The 22,783-nt window shown below is 45.0% G+C and overlaps 1 protein-coding gene across 4 annotated transcripts in view; it reads right to left on the bottom strand.

Moving 5' to 3' along the window:
- LRRK1 (leucine rich repeat kinase 1) overlaps positions 1–22,783 on the bottom strand; it is an 80,154-nt gene that overhangs the window by 21,153 nt on the left and 36,218 nt on the right. For all 4 annotated transcript variants that reach the window (XM_051797116.1, XM_051797115.1, XM_051797113.1 and 1 more), the window contains 14 exons: positions 22,209–22,321; positions 20,978–21,054; positions 17,522–17,651; positions 16,875–16,987; positions 15,806–16,020; positions 13,616–13,780; positions 11,449–11,621; positions 9,382–9,502; positions 8,968–9,127; positions 8,085–8,361; positions 4,949–5,120; positions 3,412–3,575; positions 2,207–2,346; positions 478–727 (listed from right to left, as the gene is read on the bottom strand). In XM_051797116.1, coding sequence (XP_051653076.1) covers positions 478–727; positions 2,207–2,346; positions 3,412–3,575; positions 4,949–5,120; positions 8,085–8,361; positions 8,968–9,127; positions 9,382–9,502; positions 11,449–11,621; positions 13,616–13,780; positions 15,806–16,020; positions 16,875–16,987; positions 17,522–17,651; positions 20,978–21,054; positions 22,209–22,321 — 2,270 coding nt within the window. The remainder of the gene's footprint in view (positions 1–477; positions 728–2,206; positions 2,347–3,411; positions 3,576–4,948; positions 5,121–8,084; positions 8,362–8,967; positions 9,128–9,381; positions 9,503–11,448; positions 11,622–13,615; positions 13,781–15,805; positions 16,021–16,874; positions 16,988–17,521; positions 17,652–20,977; positions 21,055–22,208; positions 22,322–22,783) is intronic.

Raw genomic sequence — 22,783 nt, 5'->3', positions numbered from 1 at the left:
CTCGACTCAGTGTGAATTCTCTTGTGGTGCCTATAAATTCACTCACCTACGGCCCCTTAAAAAAGTCAGGCAATTTCAGGGCCAACCTTGTGATGCAGCAGCACTTCCTTTTGGTTTTGCCACATTAAAATCTCCTTTGTGGGATCCCAGAAAGACTCCAGCTTCAGAAAGCTCTGGCCAGAGAACTGGGCAATGCAGGACAGCTGTGGCTTGAAAAAGGGACTTTCACATTGCACCACAGTGATCTCAAAGGACCCCCGATGTGATGACTCGGTCAGCACACAGCTATTGTCTAGGCAAGTGCACTGAACACCAGGAGTGCAGTTTAGGATGAATTGCCAGAGCAGGGATTGAGAGCAGATGGATTTGTTTCTTGTGGTCAGTTATGTTCCTCTAGCAGAGATAACTTAGGAAAAGAGTCCAACTGAATTACATCGGTGCACTGAAACTTAATCAAAGGCCCTCAGAAAACATTACCTGGCAGGAAAATCAGTCATGAAAAGCTCTGGGACCAGTTCTTGGAGAGAAACGGGGATGTCAGGGTGGTTGGGACATGTGATGTAGTCCAGTTCAATGGCAGTCAGGACACAGTCCTCCATGTTAAAGTACTGGGCATCCTCCATCCTCTCACCACATTCGTTCTCCTCCGCCTTGGCAGCTGCACAGATGTGGCAGGGCACATACTGCTCCATCAGCAACGTGCCATCACTCTCCATGGCTGTGAGGGCTTCAGAGCAAGCAAGCAAACAAACAGAAAGCAACATCATTCACCCGAATCTGAGGAGGAACAACAGCTCCAAGTGCATCCGAATGTCTGCAGGCACTACCTGGATCCACTGGCTGAAAACAGTCACGCTCATGAAAGTAGCAGTGCACTGACTGGAATAGAAAATAGCTTTTTCCAAAGTATGCAGAGATAGCAGGGACAGCACTGGGGAGACAGGACTGGGGACACAACCTCACACCTCCCCTGCTTTGGGCACAGGTAATGCACGGGCTGGTGAGGAAAATATATTCAGGATCAGCAAAAATTAGAAGTATGTGAATAAAGCACTGGAGAGACCCTCCTGGGTGCTGGGTGTATCTGTCTTCCCAGACTGCAAGCTGCCAGATGGCTTCCAGTGGGGAGCAGGTATGGGAATGGGAACGGGAATGGGAATGGGAATGAGAGCAGACTGGGAGGCACAGCACGCTGAGCTCAGATTGAGCACTGCAGGTGCAGGTTCAGGGTAAACACTCGCCTGCAGCAGCCAGGTTGAGAACACAGTTACTGTGGGCTCCCTCATGGGCAACATGAGAGAAATGTGGATTGTACCAAGATTAAGCCTTTGGGAGGTTCACACCTTTCCAGTAAGTACAGAGGGATTTTGTGGTGACAGGCTCTGTTAAATGCCCACAATTAGTCAGGGTGAACACAGACTGCAACCTTTGAAGTCATGACTCTTCTCAAGCTTCAGTGATTAATGTTAGCATTATTTTAATCCAAAGGCAAATAAAATGTTCTTTTATCTTCAAAACACGTAGAACGTGAATACATGAGAGTGCACCACTGTTTCCTCCAGAGAGCCTCCAATTAAGAGACTTTGGCAGTGTTTTCTAGACCAGTGTGGGATGACAAAGAACACTTCAGATTCTGTTTTGGTTTTAAACTAAGTGATTTGGGGTTGCAAACAGCCCACTGGGTAACAGCAGGATCTGTGCTGAGCACAGAAAAAACAGCTGCAGGAGTCAAGGAAGTCACCTTGGCACAGAGTCCTTGGTACCACATTCACTCTTGCCTCTCACATCACAATTTTATAACTTGTAGGATGTTAGAAATGGTGGGCAAATTCTGATCCCAGCTGATGCCAGAATGAGGTCTATCTATTAAGAGACAATGCCAAGTTGCTTGGGCCAGATTCTGCCCCTGCTTCAAGCACTGGAAGAGTCTCTTGAACTCCTACAGGTCCTGTTTGAACTGCAGTGTTTCACCTGTGCTGCAGTGACTGGCAGACTGAAAGACACAATGTCTAGACCAAAGGGTGTTGCCAACTAACTTCAATCTGTCTGCAGGTTTATCAGTTTTTATCAAATATTACTGGGTTGAGACCGTCAGAGTCTGAGGGGTCTTCAGTTAACATACAATACTGTGCACTAGGAGAGCTCTGTTAAGGAACCTTCTGTACAAAAGACATAACACTGCACAGAAAATCAGTGATTCTCTTACCAGGAAACCACTGGTCTATCAAAGAGTTCACGTGGTCCGTGATGAACGCCATGGCTGAAAAGTCTCTCACTTCTGACTGGGAAATTATTTTAATTCCACCACTTTTTTTCTTTTTCCAGTTCACATCTGAAGACTCAACACTGTAAGAAAGCCAAAAGACAGACCTGTGAAGCCTTTGTGAAGTATCAGTGTCAACAAGTTTTCTTTCTGTCAGGAAAACTGAGTTCCATTATAACACGTTCATAAGCCATCAAAACAAAAAGCAGTCTAGCTTTTGAGGGTGATTTTCAATTCAGTCTGTTCTGCAAATGACTTTCAGAATAGAATTCCTGCACAGAAATGCCAGTTGCTCACAGAGGGTAAATGCTATAGAAGGTCAGACCTAGAGAAAACTCTGGCCTAAGTGAGCTGAGTATGATGGAGAGTTTTGACAGATGCCCCATACAGCATGATGGAAGGTTGGGAGTTTTAAAATCAGTAATGAAATTCCAGTGGAATAATAATATGAATAAGAAAGATTCCAAAAACCATTAGGAAAAGTTTATTGACATAATTTTTGCGCAATTCCTATGAAACTGTAACCCCTGAAGTATTTGGAGAAATAATAGTATGACCACTACTGTGGCCCAGAAATTGGGATTCCAGCCTGTGATTTGCAGTATCTGGGTCCAAGCCTCTACTGAGCTTTGAAACTCAGTAAAGTCTCTGTCTCCTTCTGATCTCCAGCCATGCAACAGCACCAGTGGTCCCCCCCCCATCCTGGCAGGGACTGAAAGAGCAAATGCAACCACAGTCCCCTGTTGCACAGAAGCAGCTCCATTGACCTGGATTACTGACACACGGTGGTGAAGTTTTAGGATTTAGTGGAAAACTCACTGAGATAAGGAAATCTTTGCATGTGAAAATGCATGATTTTACACTGGCAGAGTCCTGCTCTGAATATCGCTTTCTGTTCTCAGGCCTCTTTAAATTGGTGGCTGCAATAACAGATAAGGTTGATCTATTCAGAACTGGCAAACAATCAGTTATAGATCATTTTTGTCACCAGTTGTTACCAGATGAGTTATGTCCATTAAAGAGCCTCCTCTTCTCCTGCTGAGTGAGCACACAGCATGAGTCAGGCCCATTCATCTCCATTGAGCTGATGTGTTTCATACACTCTATTAGTGCCCTGTCACACATGCTGCATTAGGAACACAAATTACCTAAGATAGCCTCCATCAAAGGTAACGAACAGACCTTCCTGCCAGTAAACAGTGTGAGTCCTTTTGACTCGGAATGTGCTGCAGCGGTTCCTTTGGGTGCCTGTGAAGCTGTAGATGGTCACCTTTTTGTTCCTTGTCTTGGTGTTCTTCTTGTTTTCAAAAAGCTGAAACAGGCAGAAAACGAAGAAATCGTTAAATTGCCGAGATTTCTCTCAAGGATGTTTTAATCAAGCAATAAGGTGACTTCTTTTTTTGGCTTTCACAGGTGCTATCGTAGCTTTTCCACTAAAAGCGACTTGTGCTCATAAAAATTTTTGCAATGGAATGGAAATACATGTAGTAAAATAGGTTTTGCAGCAATGGAAATGTTTTTCGTGCCACTCAAAAAAAGAACACTTTCATATCAGTGAACAAAGTTAATTCTGTGACTGTGACATTTGTCATATTTATTGTGCATTTGCAGAAACCCGAAGAACTAAATGTTCTAGTGAGTGATAAAGTCTGCCTTCAATGCTGAGAGTTAACTTTTCCACCTGTTTCAGTGGGAGGAAGATGGCTCTTCTCCAAGACACTTCAAACCAGCACTTAGAGCAAAATGTATTTCTGTTTTAAAACCAGAAAGTTAATCTGCAGAACTCCCCTGTGCTCATTGCTCCAACATTTATTTGACTGCAGACGAGTCTGACGCCTGGGAACCTTTCCATTCCCTTCATGAGGACTGGATGAAGTTCCTAGGAAAGGTGCTCTAGGATTATGTAGTGCCCATGAGGATGTAAGCAAAGGGGTTGCCAAGAGAGCCCGTTAAAAGAGGTTATTACATGGTTTGAGAAGCCTGGAACACAGAGGACCTTCCAAAAACAGGTATCATGTTTTCCATGTTCTGTAAATCACTGACAGACCACAGGTTAATGGAGAGCTGTTAAGAAGATATCAGAGCAGTACTATAAATATTTTGCAGGTATTTATTACAGCTTCAGACAGAAGCTGCTGCAAACATATGTCTGCAATAACATCAAAATTCACTCAGCTCTCAGAACCTTCAAACACTACTTTAATGACATTCATAACACTTGCACTAACAGGGTGCCTCATTAAGGCAACAGTCCTGTAATTTTGTTCCCATTTCAACCACAGACATTCAGATAGCTGACTTTGGTGGAGCTATTCCAGATCTCCTCTGGCAAACACTGCGAGCAGAGTCTGGCCTAGTGGGATGGTCGTGGACAGGAGCCGCAGGCAAAACTCCAATTGCTTGTAATTGGAAGATGCTGGAGGTACTGAGACCTTCCCGGGGATCATGTTATAAAGAGGCTGTGGAGAACTCAGGCTTTCTTCCCCAGTGCCAATTGTTGTTCTCAATGACACCTACTGTAAAAACAGAATCAGATTTTGATTGCAGAGTCTCATCTCTCCCTATTTACTCAAATAATGCTATTGAAGTCTGTGACTAAAGCGAGCTGGATGTGAAGAGACATCCCACTTACACTGAACAACTTCAGCTGTCTGTCTTTGCTTGCAGAGAGACACAGTAACCTACCTGGAGGTCCATCTCTGCCAGGCTGATTAACATCCGGGCTATGAATCTCTGCCAAAAGCCAACAGGGACAAAACTCATCTTGAAGACCCTTTGGACTGTGTTTGTGGTCTGGTGGCAGAGCCCATGGATATCTAATGCTGGCTTGGTAGGAAGCAGATGAGGGAGGAGGTAGCTGAAACACATCAACAGCTCAGATTTTAGCTACAGCTTGTAACAGTGAGTACATTGTTACCGGATAATAAGGCGATTCAGTCTCCAAAGAGATTTTTAATGGCACGGCCCACTGCATATAAAAAAGCTTTTAGACTTAAGCACTGCAGCAATACATGAAGAAATTAATTTACACTATGGAAGCAAGCAGAGGCAAAACAGACATTACATAATCCAGCCAGGGCTATTGGACAGGGCTAAAATTGATGTAGTGAGCATTTGTGTACTCACAAATTGATGCATTAAAATACAAGAGTCATTAGAATAGCTGTGATGCTGGGACTCGTTTCTTTGGTACTACTGTGTCCTGGTAACAAGCAGGGGATTACAGCTGTGGAGCAGAAGACAAATGCAAAAAACAACCTACAGCAGCTCAGGTTCAACAAGCCCAGAAGGTGGGGAGAGGTGGTGCCCTGGGAGGTGGCAGCAATGCAGTTCCAGGCTGCAGGGACTGGGCTGCTCTGGCTGTGCCCCCAGCCCCAGAACAAGAGCACCTCATGGGTCAGCACAGCAGAGTTTCTTGCTGTTCCACACTGCAGCTGACAGATCCCTGCCACATCCCTGACAAACTCCCAAAGCAAGAGTTCACTTTGCCAGCCTGATGGCAGCAGAGAAATCCCTTGTCTTGCTCAGATTCCTCCTGCAATCAGATTATCAGGTACTTTGCCCAAGTGTGGGGGAGACTCAGTGTTATCTGCGCCTGACCAGGCATCAGGAACAGAGTTATGCTGGTGTAGGGCACCACAACAAATTATTTTCAGATCTCCCAGTAAGCCCAGAATATTCATTTGTCCTGCTCTTTAGTATTTTGGAAGCTAAAACCCCTTGGAACACCAGAACTGTTTCAAAAATTATGAGCTTTTGGCTTTCAATACCTGCCAGTTAATCTCTTGACAGTGATTCTCTTCAGTACCAAATACATCCCAGGATGCCTGTGCAATCTAAAATGTTATTTGCTTACAGGCAGACACACTGCTGTTTTACCAGTGCTGAGCCTGAGAAAATGTGTTGGCATCTGGGCTCCTCATTGACGGGCACAATGACAGCAATGAGGCACGTGGCCAAGGGACCTGACCAAAGTAACAGTGGCAGAGACCAGACACACAGCTAGAACCAAGGCTAGGTCAGAATCCAAGGCTTTAAGCCTCTCACGTTTTCTCTCTAGCAGCTGCAGTACTCTGTAAAACCTGAAATATCAGCTCAGAAAAAGCAGTCATCATTAGAAAACAGCTCTCTCCATATGTCACAGTCCATAACATCTGATGACATCTTACACCATCAAATAATCCGTTCCACGAAACATCTCTGGAATGTAAAACTACTAAAAAATTCACTTATAAATTACAATAAGAATGTTCACTTTTAACCCTAATTTAACAAGAGGAACACAGCTTAATTACGTGCACCTTAAGCACAAAAGTGGAGTGCAACAAACTAAAACTTCTTGCTCTATGAAAGTAGTGGATGTATCATAAGTCAGCCAATAAATTTTCCTCAGCACATCCAAGAAAGGGTCTAGGAGTATAGGAAGGGCCAGTGAGGCCCTTCTGGACCACAACTATATAGTGGATTATAACACAGATGGTGATTCGACGCTCTTGAGCAACAGCCAATGCAAATTTTGAAAATATGTGAAACATGCCCCCATCCACCCTTTCAGAACAGAAACTGGCAGCTGCTTTCTCTACTGACTGCACAGAAACCCTATCTGGCAATCTAGACAATAATTGCAGCAGCACAGTAACAAATAACTGCTCTGTGTCTGGCTAGTACATTAAATTAATCCAACCTGCTACAGCTACAGTTCGTCAGTGGGAAGAATATTCTGCTAATGTGGCTTGGATCGCTCAAAAAAACATTGGGCAGGCCATGAAAAAGCAGTTTCCTTGTTCCCGAGGCACAGACAATGTAATTGCCTTGGAGAAAAATGGCAGATAGTGACAAGGAGTCCAAAAGGCATTTTGGACTGAGCAGAAACATTGCTGCTTTATCTGTGTTAAGCCTGAGAAAATTTGTTGGCATCCGGGACTGGATAAGTGACAGGCATAATGACAGCACAGAGAATGCTGCACTTGTGCTGGCATTCAGAGCTCCCGAGGGGCTCAGGGCGATGCAGCCGCGCTGTCCTGGAAGGGCAAGGAAGTGAAATGCAAATGCCACATCAAAAGTGCAATACAACTCTGGTTCCACCGTCAACCCAACAACAGGCTGTCGCCAAGCAGATGGGAGAGAGAAAAATCGCAGGGAACTCTGCCCAGAGGAAAAGAGATCGGGGGGCAGAGGGGAGGAGGACTCATTAACATTTAAAGAGAATGAGGTTTCTTAGACTATTTCTAGGAAAACTATTGATCAACACCTATTGAGGATAAAAACTGAGTAAATCATGCCACTACTGAAGCTACGCTTTCCTGATTTCACTAGAAATAAAAATACTACTACTTTCAGGGCTGACGTAATAATTGATTACCCAAAGTTTTCTGCCACGCTCTGAATGGAAGAACCTTTCACTGGAAGCAGATGACTCCAGCCCATCTATATTTCAGGCCTGGCAGCCACAGGCTCACATCCTCCCTCGGCTGCAGCTGTGTCAGCTGAGCGCTCACAGCTTCCACCTGCTCATCGCCACATCCCCGGCGGTGTCACTGCCCCTCCGGGCTGGTGGCTGAGCCTGTCACCAGCCTCAATGCACCCACGGGACAAAGACCTGCTCTGTAAAGCTTTCACAGTAGCTGGTTTGGACCAAAGGATGCTCAAGCCAGGAAATACAGCCCGAATGGATGGGCGCCTTCCATTACCCTCTCAAATACTTTCTCATCACAAGATCCTTGTCCAGACAACCACTTAGAGTGGCAAAGCCTGTTAATATCCATTGATTAAATGGACATTTTTCTCCAGTCTGACTAAGTCTCTCTAATTATCAACTTACCTGTTATTGGCCACAGGCAGTGCAATTTCAAACTTGGCCAAGAACTGGAAGTACTGCTCTTCGGTCTGCTCAGTGAAGCCCGTCCCAACCAGCAGCATCCTGAGATCCTCTGCTCTGATGACTCCATTCTTAGCTACAGACTTGGAGCTCTTAATGTTGAAAATCCTCTGTAGGCACTCCGAGAGCCAGACTGGGTCAAGGAAGTAGAGGTTCCTCAGGCCGTGGCTCGTGTCTGGGAAGTGCAGTAGTGTACCTGTTTCTATGAGAAAATTAATTGCTGCAAAAAATAAAGAGTTGGAGATTAGCAATAGACCAGCATGAGGAAACCACAGTGCAGAAGAATGAGATTATGAGGCAGTTTGTGCAGTTTTATGCATTCCAGATATATCCAGCACGTAGCCAAGTCAAGAGAGTAACATTTATCTGAGGAGTGCTGCTATCTGACACTCCACTTGTAAACCCCTCATCTCACTGCTTCACAGGCAGTATTTCTGTCCCCACGATACCTCCCCTTTACCCTCCTCCTGCCATCCTCACAGGGAAGGGCTCTCCCTGCCTCCTGTGGAGCAAGGCCTCCGTAAAGATCACAAGACTGGGGCCCTACAGAGAAGTCAGCCTTGAAACTATGGCAACCCTCATTCTTCACAGAGCAGAAACGAGACAAAGCTTGTTTTAAAAAAATAAATAATAAAATCAGCAGACTCAGACCATCCTAGAAACTTCCCAGTCCCCTCCCCAAAGTCCCATTACTAATTTGCTGTCTTGCCAATTTCTAAAGTGACCTCTACACTGGTGTAGAGCACTTCATATTTACTACTTGGGGAATATTTCAGTTGGACACACATATTAATTTAGAAGAAATTATTGGTCTGATCTGACCTACCAGTCTGCAAGTCTTCGTAGTCTTTTATGTCATTTCCAGGTGTTTGCTCAATCATCAGTTCTATTTGCCTATCTGTTAGATACTGTACATCATCATTCTGACTCCTCCTGTGCTGTTCTGCAAGGACAGCTTCTTGAAGACTAAGGTAACTTCTTGGTATCTGCAAGCCACACAAGAAAAACAGCAGGATCAGTATCAGACAGCCATCACTCTGCTGGGGATGAACTGGCTGCCATCTCCCCTTCACAGGGATCTCACAGGGCTGTCTTTTCCCAAAGCCAGATTGCCATCTTTATACTTCACATGCCTCCTGCATCAGCAATAACTAACTCCTAAAGTTCACCTCCCAGCCCAACACTAAGCCTCCCAAAAGGCCCACTTTGGTAAGTATCAAAAAGAAATCCCAGTTCTCACCAATCTCCCTGCAAGTTTCTGTGAGCAAATTGAGCTGCCAACGTCCTTCATGTTGCAAGTGACATGAAAAATCAGCTGCCGGAGTCCCTCGAGGCCTTCCAGAGTCTTACACGAGAGCTCACTGCAAAAGTCATGCAAGGGCGAAGATTATCAAACCTTATCAGCACACGGGCTTCCTTTCCAGGCTCACTTTCTCTTATCAGTGGCTTTAAATTTCCTGTGTCAGCTGAATGGGAGGAAGGCTGTCAGTGAGCATTTTTAGCTCAAGTGGCCTGGAAAAGATATATTAGGCCACATCTGTATTAGGACAACCTCTGCTCTGTGTGCTGCATTCACTGTGCACTGCTGTTCTGTTCCCTGTGCTCAAGGATCTCTGGGGACGTCCCTGGCAGCCTGACCAAAGTCATCCCCCTCTGTCTCTTCAGTGCCACACACATCCTGGAAGGGATTGCAGGGAGGAGGAGAACGCTGTGCCCCAGCAATCTCTGGAGACAAGTCCAGTTCTCCCTGCCTCAGATCAAAGAGGCACAGTGATGACTACCAGACACCTTTCCCCACCCTCATTCCGGCCCTCGCTCAGCTGGATCCTGTAATCTGGGAATTGATGCTTAGATCCTAAAAGCTGGCCTTCATTATCTCTTTAACAGCTAAAAACATGCTCTCTCCAGCTCCTACTAGTTTTGGTCTTTTTATGGACTGGATAAGAACAGTTCTTTTTCACTTTTCCCAACAAAGAGTCTTTCTAACTGATCCTACATGTGTTCCCATGGCAGACAGAAAATCCTTTTCTAAAGCAGGATGTTCTATCTCAAACCTCAGCCCTCAGTGGCACTGGTAAGAGTGTTCTCACTGGGATGCTGGAGGATCTTGACCACTGATAAAAAGCACTCTGGGTCACCCACACTCCTCACACTCCTCTGGCCACATAGAGCTGCTCAGAGGAGCCCCTGAAGGTGGACAATGGGGTCCACCCAGATGGGGCATGGGAGGGAGAAGGGATGAAATCAGGCAAAACTCCAACTAGGAAAAATGCAAGGGGAAAGGAAGGTGAAGAGGAATGTGCAGGATGAGTGGCAAGGGTGTAAGAAAGTCCCCTTGAGGCAGAATGACTGAGATCATGTTAGAATGCTCTGTGGTGATGGGAAAAGAGGCTTGAGGTAACCCAAACACAAAGCTTCCTCCTTCTCACTGTGAGTCTTTGATCCTCATCTGGGGTCCCTGGTACTCATCCTAAGGGAAGAGCCAGCTGGGGTGCCTGACACAGCGCTTGGATCTGCAGAGCAGTGTGTGGGAGGTGGCTGATGACTTTGCCAGGCAGCAGATGGGAAGTGCTGGGGACATTGCAGTGCCCTTCCTCACTTGCCAGCTGCCACCTGCTCCTGCCCCAGGCAGTGGTGATTTTACCCTGTGTGGTGCCAGCCCGCTGCATCTACATTCACCCCTTGGCTGACAGACCTGCTCCTCTCCCCAAGGGCATTCTCTGTCAGCCAAAGGGAGGGAGAGGAGTCAGACTGCATGGCCTGACTGACACCCACCTTCCAGGCAGCACCAGCCCTCCATTATCACACTGGAGAACTCGGCTGGCACAGGTTTGGGCTGAGCTCAGGGGGCTGACCCACTCCTGGTCCAGCCAACGCTGCCACGTGAGCCGTGTTCTCACATCAGGTAACACCCACACAGCCTCCCCTTAGCAAACCCTGCGGCTCCCATCCTGTAACAGTCACGCTCTCACTCTTTGCAGCATTAATTAGTCAATCTGCACCTTCTCTCCTTGTGACTAATAAACTGTATCACCATTTAATGGTGACAAACCTGAGTGAAGCAGGAGCAGTAAACAGGCTGGTCAAGGTCATGACTTTGGAGCTTGCAGCTCTCAGATCGCCTTATCCGACCCTTGAGCAACACTGACCTTCTCTCTCATTATGCTACATTATCTCAGTCAAAAATAGATGAAATGCAATGCTGACGAGTCCTTAAATCGGTCCCGTTGCCAAGGAGATCGAGTATTTCAAAATTGTTTAAAGTGACATAATAGTGACTGATCTTCATAAAGGCACAAGTACTCACTGCAGGTGCTTGAAGGTGATATCTGGGAAGCCAGTTGCTCTGGATCCAGAGGGAGACCGACACAGAGCCAAGACATATGCCCTCAGAGTTGCTATCCTCTCAACACGGAATTTTGTTTCAATTAAATCAAGGTGTGTTCCTACTACGAGCACCACTGAATTTGGAGCTTTGGCCTGTAAGAGAAAACATTGTCAGTGATCTCATCCAGATTACATCGTGGTAAATGCAGTGAGGACATGTGAAAAGTATAATATTTAAGAGGAGGGAGTCACACGCATTAATAAAGTTTATATATACATATATATATATATATAAAATAGAGGCAACCTGTCATGGCAGCCTGACAACAGCAACAAGCGATCTGGGTATTACAGAAGTTCTGCAGAACACAATCATCTGCTGCTACTGCAGAGCAGGAAACTGTCAGCTTGGGTTTATTACATCAGGGTTTAACATAAAGGGAGTTGCCCTGTGGTATTAAGTTGCTGCAAGTCAGCTCAGTGATGGGAATCATGTTTGCCCAGACAAAGTTAACCCACTCTGTAGCCAGAAGATCTAACTGTGACTTCCTGTAAAAGGCTCCTTCTGCTCTGGAATGGAGACCTGGGGAAGTTACACAAACTTTTTCACTGGAGGCATATGGAAAGGTGAGATAAACTGCTAGAAAAGTCTAAATCTACTTAATACTGAATCAGAGCAAAGGAATGGATGAGATGATCTCGTGGTTTCTTCCAACCCTTCCATGACTGTATTACAACAATGGAATGTATCCAGATCTCAGGGAACGCGCTGCCAAATACAACGGCATTGCACAGGCTCAAGCAGGGATCAGACTCCCCATCCAAATGACTTTGACCACAGACAAATATTCAGATGCAGCAATATATGTTTATTTGCAGTCAGTCCATTTCTCTCTTACAATTCTTGCTGAAATCTCCCAACCAAAATGACACCAAAGTCAATAGGAGTGGTGCCTGCACCAAGCCAGACCAAAGGGCCCACTTGGCTCAATATGCTGTCTGGAGGTTAATGAGGAGTACAGGCACAGGGTCACATGCAGAGGTTTGCCCTGCTGTGCTCTCCCACTATCCAGCAGCCCACAGCTCACCGACTTCCTCAGCATGCGACAGTATCTCTGAATTAATAGCACTTGATGGATTTTTCTTCCACCAGTCTGTTTTTCCAACTTCTGACACCCACAGCACATTGTAGTTCCAGTAAATTCCACAGGTTCTGTTGTGTTTAGGATACTTCCCATTGTTTGTTTCAGTTACCATCTCATTATTTCACTTAATCTCTCCCAATTCTATTGTAAAAGACCATGAACAAAGGCTCCCTTGTGGTTTTCTCCTTACGCCACTAAGTCTACACATAGCCCTCCTCATTTTTCCATACTTTTACCTACCATGTTCATTTTTCTCTGTATTTTTTTCTGATGCTACTATGTGCTTGCTGGGATGTATTAAGGACACAGGCACATCACATATTTTTGAAATATCATAATTTTACTTTCAGATTTGTTACATAGTTTGGGTTATCGATAGCTGCCGACCATTAAGACAATATTTTTGTAATGACAAGATGTTTCTTTTCTGAGAGGCGTCAGCTTAGAGCCCATTTTTATGTATGCAATGTTAAGACAATTACCAAATAATAAACATTTACAAAAAATTATGTACATGTTATTATAAAAATCATCAACGTCAATGAATTCACTGCAGCTCTGAGTCTCAGCTGAGACCTGTCTGGGAAATACTCTCTGGCTTACCTGAATCTAAAGTGTTAAAAATATAACCTCAAGACTAATGTGTGTCTAACCCGCACAAGAAAGAAAATGCTTCAAACCCCCCTCAGAGCACAGTGTGGTCAAACACTAATTCCAAAATAAGTATGTTCAGCCTTACTTAGCGAGGGTTTATAAATCAGCTTTTGTTTCGTTCTCTGCTGTGTGTGAGGGAGAACAAAGCAAATGATAAATTTAAACCACTGAATATAGCGATACGCCTACAGCATAAAGGCAAATGAATTCCAAAAGCTGTGCAAAATTCATAGCCTGGGGACTTTTTAAAAGCAGACCAAAAAAGAATCCGTAATATCACATATCTGCATGCTGAGCTCCTACTACTTGATAAATAGATACCGCCAGAGCCCACCAGTGACTTCTTACCTCAATGTTCAGCAACCAGAACTGTAAGTTTGCCACAGCTTCTTCCCCCAGTGCCAAGTTCCAGACCACTATGTACAATGCTTTGTCTGTGAAGAAACACTGATTGACTGTAGACATGCTTGCTGGGCCTCCGATATCCCAGACATTGAACTCCACTGAATCAACCTACTTAGACAAAGAGAAGTGTTCAAATCCAACGGTGGCAGTAAATCACTGGGAGATAATAGCTGAAGTATAAACCTATGCCTGCATAATGTATGACACAAGAAGGGGTTCAATGTCCTAATTGTGCCTCCAGGAAAGATAAATCAACAAGCAATTGTTAAGCATGGCTACCACTTCCCCACAGGAAATCAAGACTAATTACTCGCTACTAAAACCATAGAGGTGCCCTTGATGCTGGTAAATCTCCAGTTAATGCTGGGGATTCTCCAGTACAAACAAGGATCTCATTCTGAGCACTGTATTTCACTGCATCTGGAATAGAAACTGTTTCATCCTTGTCTGTGCCACACTTGACAGGACTGGTGAAGCTACTTATCAGCCACTGCCATGGGGAACAGGAAACCCCTGCTGAAATCACTTCCACTGAGCTCAGACTGAACCCAGCCAAGCAGAATAGGGATGCTTAGGAGATGGGAAACTTCTCAGGCCTTTCATAAACACCTCCTACATGCTGCTTTGAGGTTTCTGACGTGTGTGCCACGCCAGAGATGGGCCAGAATTACAGTCACTGTAAACCAGACTCACTGATTTCTGGGGGAATATGTAAATGAAGGCCTCCCCAGCTCTGGCTCTCTTCCAAGTATCTCTGCATCCATTCCTCCGTGCAGCCTCACAATGGCAATAAGAGGGAGCATGGCTCTCTGCTTAAATGGCATTCAGGCTCCCAGCTGCAGTAGGAAGCACCTATATGCCTTGGAAGCTCTGTCCCTAAATCACTTGGCTCTGGGGAGGCAAGAAGCCTGTGATTGAGCAGAAAACTCAGCCACCATCCTCAGAGCATCACGTAACACTGAGTGAGCTGTTTAGGGCTCTGGGTCCAAGCACTGTCTGATCCCACACAACAAGTTACCCTATGAGGTTTCAGCAAGTGTCTCAGCAGGGCTCTGATCTCCCACCAGAGTCCCAGTGTGAAGTCTCCCAAAAACAGCTGGAAGAACTTCCATATTGTTTAAACCAAGCCCTAACTAGCACAAGGGCTGCTTTGTTCATCCAAAAGACCTTCAGCTGTGAGTGCGTGTGTGGAGAGACAGAGACTCAGAGGTAGGGACAAAAGCCTGTTCAGCATCTTGATCCCACTCCAGGTCTCTGATGCTGTCTATGTTTTTATTTTATTCAATAACTCTTCAACACAAAACACACAAATCCCTTCTCCCACCAAAGTCTTCCCTTTAAGGAGCCAGCCTGTGCTTGCTCTTTCTTTCTCTCTCTGGCCTGGCATTCTTTGCTGTAGAATAGCTGAACTCAGCAGGCTCCTTCTCCCATTCCAAAACAGTCTGGTGGTCATGGCTCTCATCTGGGAATGGAGAGCCATGCATTTGCACCCCCTCAGCTCCTACAAGATCTCAGGACCAATTCTGCAGGCTCTAATCCTTGGGCTACCATGCAGGTGGTGGACAGGGCCACCTAAAATGCTTGGATGAATTCAGTGCTCTCCAGATGAGTTCAGTATGGGTTGACACACTCCCTGAATGAGCCATCTGAGATCTGGGTGTTTAAGGTACGCCTTAGACATCCCCGGATCAGAGCAGAGGTCAGGTATCCCACCTTCCACCCACCTTCCCCACCTAGGACAGTTCTGATATCAAGGGACTCCAGCTTTAGGTACTGATGTCCCATTTTCTGGCCTCAAGTGAAAGGACAATCTTCTATTGAGAAGCTGATTTAAAACACTCTCTCAGAATTTGTGTCCAAAGGCCACCCGAGCTAGGACAGCCAGAATTTCAGCACAAGAGTCTACACACACTCTCTCTCTTCAGAATACAAAGTTGGGTGCTCAGGAAAACAGAACTGTCCTCTAGAAAAAACTGGAAATGAAACAGGAGTTGCAATGAGTCTAAAAACACATCACTTGCTAGACAATGGAAATTGTTTTTTGTAAAAGGGCTCACAATTTCAGCCCAAAAATTGGACACTGCAGGGCTCAAACATCTCCCTGAAGGATAAAGATCTCTGATTGGTTTTCACCTTTGCCTTGTGTCCCGCTGGCTTGGGGAGCTCCCATTTTGTCGTACGTATGGTGGCATCGCTGTGCATCATCTGGGGGACCTTCCCTGTCTGCAGGATCTCCACCAGCGTGGACTTTCCCTGTCGTGGAGGGCCGATGACGATCATCTTCATGAGCTTGCACTTCTCTGCCTTGCGCAGCTGCGCTCGCAAATACGCCAGCACCGTTTTGGGGCCTGTGGGGGGGAAGGGAATGGGCTTTATCTGGGGTTTGCAGTCACAAACAGCACTGCACAAAACCTGCTGCTGCAGACACATCAGCTGAGTTAATATTTTCCCTGCAGTTTCGCTGTGGGCTGAGACAACCCGGAGAATAAACAAAGAAACCTCCAGCGGACAAACCTGAGACAGAGACCCCAGAGAAAGGTCACTGCTCTGAGGCTCCACAATGGAGCACTGTAAGGAGAAACAAATGCTGGGGCTCACATGCTCCAGAAGCTGAAAGGAAACATAAAATACTAATTTAGTATTGGAAAATACTCAGTTTTTCCTTCTACTTTTATGTTTCCAGTTAAAATTAGATTTAGGCTTCAACAGTATACTGCTGGAGAAGGAATAATTCCTAATAACTTTGTTCCCACAGGACTTTCTGATTAAAAGGCACAAAAAAGAAAACAGTATTGTAATAGATCCAAAAACCTAGCAGCTAGCTCACAATACAGTCCCTTCAATGGGACTGTGACTGCTGATGCTAAACATTTCAGTCTTTAGAAAGACCATCTAAATACCCTAAAATATACACACTGAGGAAGCAAGCCACGGAATTTATCTGGCATGCATATTGCAAATGAAATATTGCATTTATAAGTCATCATTTTAACACGTGATCTATCTTAAACTGATCCTACAGCCAGAGCTTAGCACTGGTTATCAAACTTGCAAATGTGAGTAGGTTTCCCTGTGCAATTCCAGCTACCTGCAACAAGGGCTCGGGCACACACTGTCTGTTCCTGTTCTTGACCATTAAAAGGAAGAGATTTTCATTATATGTTCGGTCAGTTTAATAAAGAATACACAGGATCAGCCTTACCCTCTTTTCTGATCTCTGCAGGAACGTTACTGATATTTAGTTCCTCGATATCCAGCTGCCAGAGATTAGCCAGCTGTCCAAGTTCTGGAGGAAGCTCTCGGATACCAGGGTTACTGTACAAAAACAAATAAATCTACCAACAACCAGGCTTTGTGTGTAAGTAGCTGCTCTCACGGACTCTCACATTACACTATTCTCTCCTTGTAGAAATCTTCCATTAACATTTTAATAAGACTACTCAGCACTTTAATAGCAATTTCCATCCTAAAAGTGATGTATAACCACAATCTATCGTCTGAGGCAGACAGATGTAATCATCTTTACTGGATAGTTGAGGAAATAAAGGCAAAAATGATGAGTTATTGAATCTAACACTACAGAAACAGACAGCAAAAAGCCAGAATGAACTAGAGGCACATTAGATTCCCAGGCCTGTGTTCAAAGCATTAGATCATCTTCCCCAATTCAAAAGACCAGCCTCCTCCTTATCTAAAGCAAACGACGGGCCCAGTTCTAACAAGGGACTGACTATTTCCAGCTTTTTGATTTCAAAAGCACTGGACATCTGGGGTGGGGCTCCACAGAAGACTGGTCACTAAAACAACATGGAAATAACACTGCAAAGCTTTTCCAGGACACAGACTTACTTTCCTAAATAAAGTTCTGTTAAACCTTTCAGAAGGCAAACGGACTGCGGGACAGAGTCCAGCTGATTGTCGTTCAGATAAAGAACCTCCAGAGAATCACTCAGAAATGCTGGAAACTCCAAAAAAGGACCTGGAACAAGACAGGAAACAAATTGCACCTTCAAAAAAGCAACAAACAGGCATCAAGGCTCTGAACCAAGAGCTTCACCTGAACTTTGTAGGCAGGACATGAGGTCACGTTCATTGGCAGGGACCACCATGAAGTAAGAGCAGAAAAGCAAATGGCCTTCAGTGACAATCAAACATCAGCGTTCACATCTCAATGTTTTAATATCACGGTGATGCCTGTGTTTGAAGGTGACAGTGTCCAGGACTTCTGGGGTGTGAGAGAGGAAGTCCAAGATTGCCAAAATGACTATACATCAGGGGACAAGTGGCACTGTGGAATAGATGGTAGTATCTTGTGAACTGCCCCTGTTCCAGCCTAACAGCTGGCAGTGAAAGGGCATATGGAGGGCACAACTGGTTCTCAACATGGCACTGAAAGGGCACGCCAGTGGCACAACTGGTTCTCAACATGTTTTTTCCATATTGCCTGAGAAAAGCCAGAAGCCAGTCAGAATTTATGGTCAGGCCCCCACGTTGCATCCTGGAGTAATTTATGGTGGATCAAAGTCAACAACAACAGAGAAGAAAACCCAAGCTGCAGCTGACAGACTGATATATGCTGCCTCTAAAACACACTCGCGTTTACCCCTCTGTTCTGTTTTACTTTGCAGGGACTCAGGGCACGTCAGACTCTCTCCATGTCTGAGCAGCAGATTGCGTATTTTGGGAGCAACCCAAGTAATAACAGCAACAACTGCATGGCTGAGTTGCTGCTGCTGGAGAGGTTCAAAGGGAAGTTCAGCTGGTTCCAAAGAGCATCACTGTGCTCCACAAATTGCTCCTGGGATAGTGGCATGAAAAGCTGCCATGAATTGTGTTGCTGCATTAAGTGTCACATTTATCTACCAAGGAGCATCCTGAAGTCAAGGGAAACCAGGTAGACTTTGAGTCTGATTAGGAAAGTACAACCAGCACCACCTGCTGCCTCCATGGTCAATCAAAGCAACTCCCTGAGATGTGAGACCCTGCCTTCGTCAAGGACAGGACAGTTCCACTTCCACCAAGATCTCCTTCCCTTACAGAAAAGAGTTGAGGAACTGTAACCAGACTTAGCTGAAAAAGAAAATAAAATGGAAGAGGTTTTCTCAGGAGAAAACTCCCCAGTTCTAATATTAACAGCATTTTCAGCCTGAGCTGTGATCAGAAAAGGAGTAAGATAGAGTCCCACTGTCTGCAGGGGTGTTTCATATACATGACAGGACTGACTGGTGTGGGCAGAGTGTCACAGCCTGCCTTTGAGTTTTCAAATAAAAAATCATCTTTGGGATTATTTTAGGAGAACAGCAGGCTTATTCATGGATGCAATTCACTTCCTTTCTGGCTCATCGCTGGACTTAAACTTTTCATTGTTCCTCTTCAATATGCACCTAGGCACAGACAGATTTAGTCCCCCTTGGACACGTAGGAGCAACCACCTAAAATAGCAGCAAGAGTCTGAATTCACCAAAGAGTCCCAGGTGGAAAGGGGTGTACTATATTGGAAGCAAGCTCGAGGTGTTTATGAATTGTAATTATTTATTCATGAGTTATTTAAGATTTCTCTGGCTTGAGCTCAAATTTTCTTTTAAAGAACTGTAGAAAAATTAAAACAAATCCCATCTTGAAAATATATTTTTGGATGAGTAAACACCACCAACGCCACATGCGTGTGCAAGAAGTTATTCTGAGATTTATCAATCAAGTATAGTGAGCATCCATAAATTATTCTCTTAAAATAATCTAGACTTAAGTAAACAGCTTTGTTGGTAAATCAGATGAAAACCTGCCCCCCCCTTCCTCACCAGGAGACTTCTGTGAGCAGCTGATGTACTCCAGCTTCTGTTTTCTCTTGATGTTCTTTAAATTCTTGGCCACATCCTCTAGTCTCACCAAGCTATACTTGGCAGAGGAACAGAGAGAAGAGGATGAGCTGGCTTTGCTCTGTCTCTGTGGCTATTCAATTGTGGCACCAGCCAGGTGGGCTACTCTGTGCCCTCCTGCAACCTGAGGCCACCTGAGGCAGCTCAAAGTTGCACCAGGGTATGATGTGCCAAGGCTTTCAAATGCTACTCATGCAGAGTCCATCCTCTCCTCCTTTATGCAGGGGGTTATGCTGAGTTTGCAGCATGTAGACGTTTCCATTAGGACAGCAATTCCCTTTTTAAAGCTGGTTTTAGTTGCCTTTGCCTGCTGCTCCTGCCTTCCTCTCCCCATTTTTACATGCTGCTGTAGCACTTCACAGAGAAGCTATGGGGATATGTCAGACTGCACAGATTCACAAGATTCAGACTCCTTCTCTAGTTGTTCCATGTTCAGGACTTCACCAATGTCACAGCATTTCTATTTACATTTCCTACTTGTGACACAGAGCAGACCAACCTCTGCTCCTCCTTAGGGTGCACAAACACTTCTCTGCACAGCAGCCTCTACTTCCATGGACAGTAAAATGAGTAGGATTAGCTTTCCCTGGAGGTTCAAGTAGAGCTTCTGCCTCCCAGATGAGGAGACTGGAGGTGAGCATCTCGAGCCCTAACCTACAGCTATGGCTGTATGTGCTGCATTTACCAATTTTAATTGAGATCATACACAATTTTCAGGGGAAATGAGGAGAGTATTTGCTGCAGGAGGGTCTCCCTCCCATGAGCAGCCGAGGGCTGCTCGGATGTGTACAGGGAGGCATTGGCTCTATCCCATTCTGCAGTTGGCAAGCAATGCTTTAGAGCCAGGCATTCTGCAGGCAGCCAGAGCAAGAAAGCTCTCTAAGTGCTTTAAAGTAAAACAAATAAACAAAAGAAATGGAGACAAATCCCACAGAGATCAGGAAGCAGTGCAATATCTGAAGATATTCCTTTGTTCTCTCTGGGATTTCACGTGCACTAATCCACAGCATTTCTTCTGCTCTGCCCCAAACTGTGGGTGCAAATCACAGAGACAGGGGAAAACGTGCCATTTACAAAGTCAGCAACAGAAACAACTCTAAGAGTAACAGGGGTAATTATGGGTTAATTTCCCTTCAACATACCAGTTAGAACTCTGGCTACAAAGCATAACCTTCATGAAAAGAACAAAAGCTCTGTGAAAGAAACAGGTTTCACTCATTTTTCATCTTTCTATATTGAAGGTACCAGCCAGCTACACTATTTCTTTAGAAAAATTTTATCTAAACATATTTGGTCTCAGTTAAATGCTGTCGCACTTAAAATCCCAGATGAATTTACACTGATTTCCTTCCAACCAAACTCCACAGATTCCTGCTGCTTCCCATCTCACCTGGCACTCTCATTACTTGCCTCCCCACGTCCCCCTTACCTGCCTCTGGGCCACCACGCACCCTGTTCTTTGTGGTGAAAAAGGGAATCCGCTTCGTTTTAAATCCCTCGTCGTTCCTGTGGGACAAATTGTGAAATTTGGAGAGAAGAGCTTGGACAAGGCATTGAGTTGCATGCCCAGGATACTACATGGTGCACAGTCTGGCCCCATCAAGGCTGTTGATCCACAGGACAGCCTCTTACACATTCCCATCTGCTTTGGAGGGACGGGACTGAAACCTGCTGTGCAATCACAGAGTCAGACTCCACCAACACTCGTCCAGGCCCAATGGTTTTCTCCTGGCAAATCAACAGAGCTCCTCAAGGCAGCACTTCCAGCTCCCAGGGTGAGAGCACTTGACCCCCAGCTTTATGGGTGTCAAGGTTAAGTGGGCTGTCAGACAGCAAATTGAAGAAACTCCACAAGAAGCACTGGAGAACTGACCTGCTGCCACTCCCTGCCCTCACCAGAGGGTCTCTGACAAGATGACCCACCAACATGACTCTGGATATGCACTGAGACATTCAAAAAATGGCAATCTGTTTTTTGCAGCTGACACAGCCGCTCCTAAGGACTCCAAAAAAATGTGTTGGACAGGCACCCAAAAGAGGAGATATCAGCGTGACACGACACAGTGCAGTTTTGGAGAAGATTAGGGACCTTTAACTCTCTGTGTTAAACATCCATATTGGAATTTCTAAACAGAAGAACATCACTCTTTTACTGGATGACCTTTTTAACATCAGTCTTAGAATCATAGAATCCTTCAGGTTGGAAATCTTCTCTACGAATTTACAGCTGGTTACACTTCCATTTAAAAACCCAAGATTTTTCTTTTTTTCCAAAACAATCCTCCCACACTAACTACAAACTGCAGTCCAGCCAGATGGTTTATGGTTAAGATCTGCTCCCCACAAACTGGTTTTTGTAGTAATGAACCGCACACTGGGTTAAAGAAATTCCTACATGCTCTGAAATTAAAGTGCCATTATCAGTAATCTATCCACTTAATAAATGATATAGTGTGCTAAATGCCCAAAGAATTAGCAAAGGATAATTCATCACTGTCACAGACACACAATATACTGAGGGACATGGTATGTGGATATCAATGCCTTCTATGCAGGTGATTAATTCTCTCCTGACACCCTTTGTGTTACACGAGGGATCGGGTTTGCTATTATTTCTTCAGCTTTTGTTTTCTCAGCCAAAATCTGAAAGAAACACTTACTTCCCAAGTTGGTTTTTTGAAAGATCCAGTGATTTAAGTTGTTTGCAATTCCACTTATCCTGCGAAGGCAACGTAACTAACTGATTTCCCAGCAGCTTCAGGGACACCAAAGCCTAAAGAGAGGAACAGCCTGGAGTTAGAAGACAGAGTGCACCAAACACACAGAAAGAGCTTTTTTAGTGTGGCTATTAAATAACAGAAACACCAAGAAAGTACATCTTATTCATCAGAACATCCTGTCCGTGCTGCCCAGCATGCAAACATTTCCTTCTTGTCCCCAGCAAGCATATTCTGCACGGAGCAGCACCACTCTCAGCTCTGGGAGATTATTAGTCTACTTGCTGACAGATGCACTTGGAAACAACCCATGCAAGAGGACATTTCACTTTAAGTGAGGAAACCTTTCCAAATGGAAAAGAACAGTATGATTTACCAACACAGCATGCCACGTACGGATGAGAATATACGTATATATGTGTGTGTGTGTGTGTGTAAACTGGTGTTCAGAGCGGGCTTACACCTGTTGTGTGTGAATAAAATCAAGGTGCAAAACATGAACTGCTTCACACAAGGAA

The sequence above is a fragment of the Manacus candei genome, unplaced genomic scaffold (assembly GCF_025592945.1).
Source record: "Manacus candei isolate 608988 ecotype Guabito, Panama unplaced genomic scaffold, ASM2559294v1 h1tg000046l, whole genome shotgun sequence".
Classification (NCBI taxonomy): domain Eukaryota; kingdom Metazoa; phylum Chordata; class Aves; order Passeriformes; family Pipridae; genus Manacus; species Manacus candei.
Note: the sequence above shows the minus strand (reverse complement) of the source record. Positions and strands in the feature narration are given on the sequence as shown.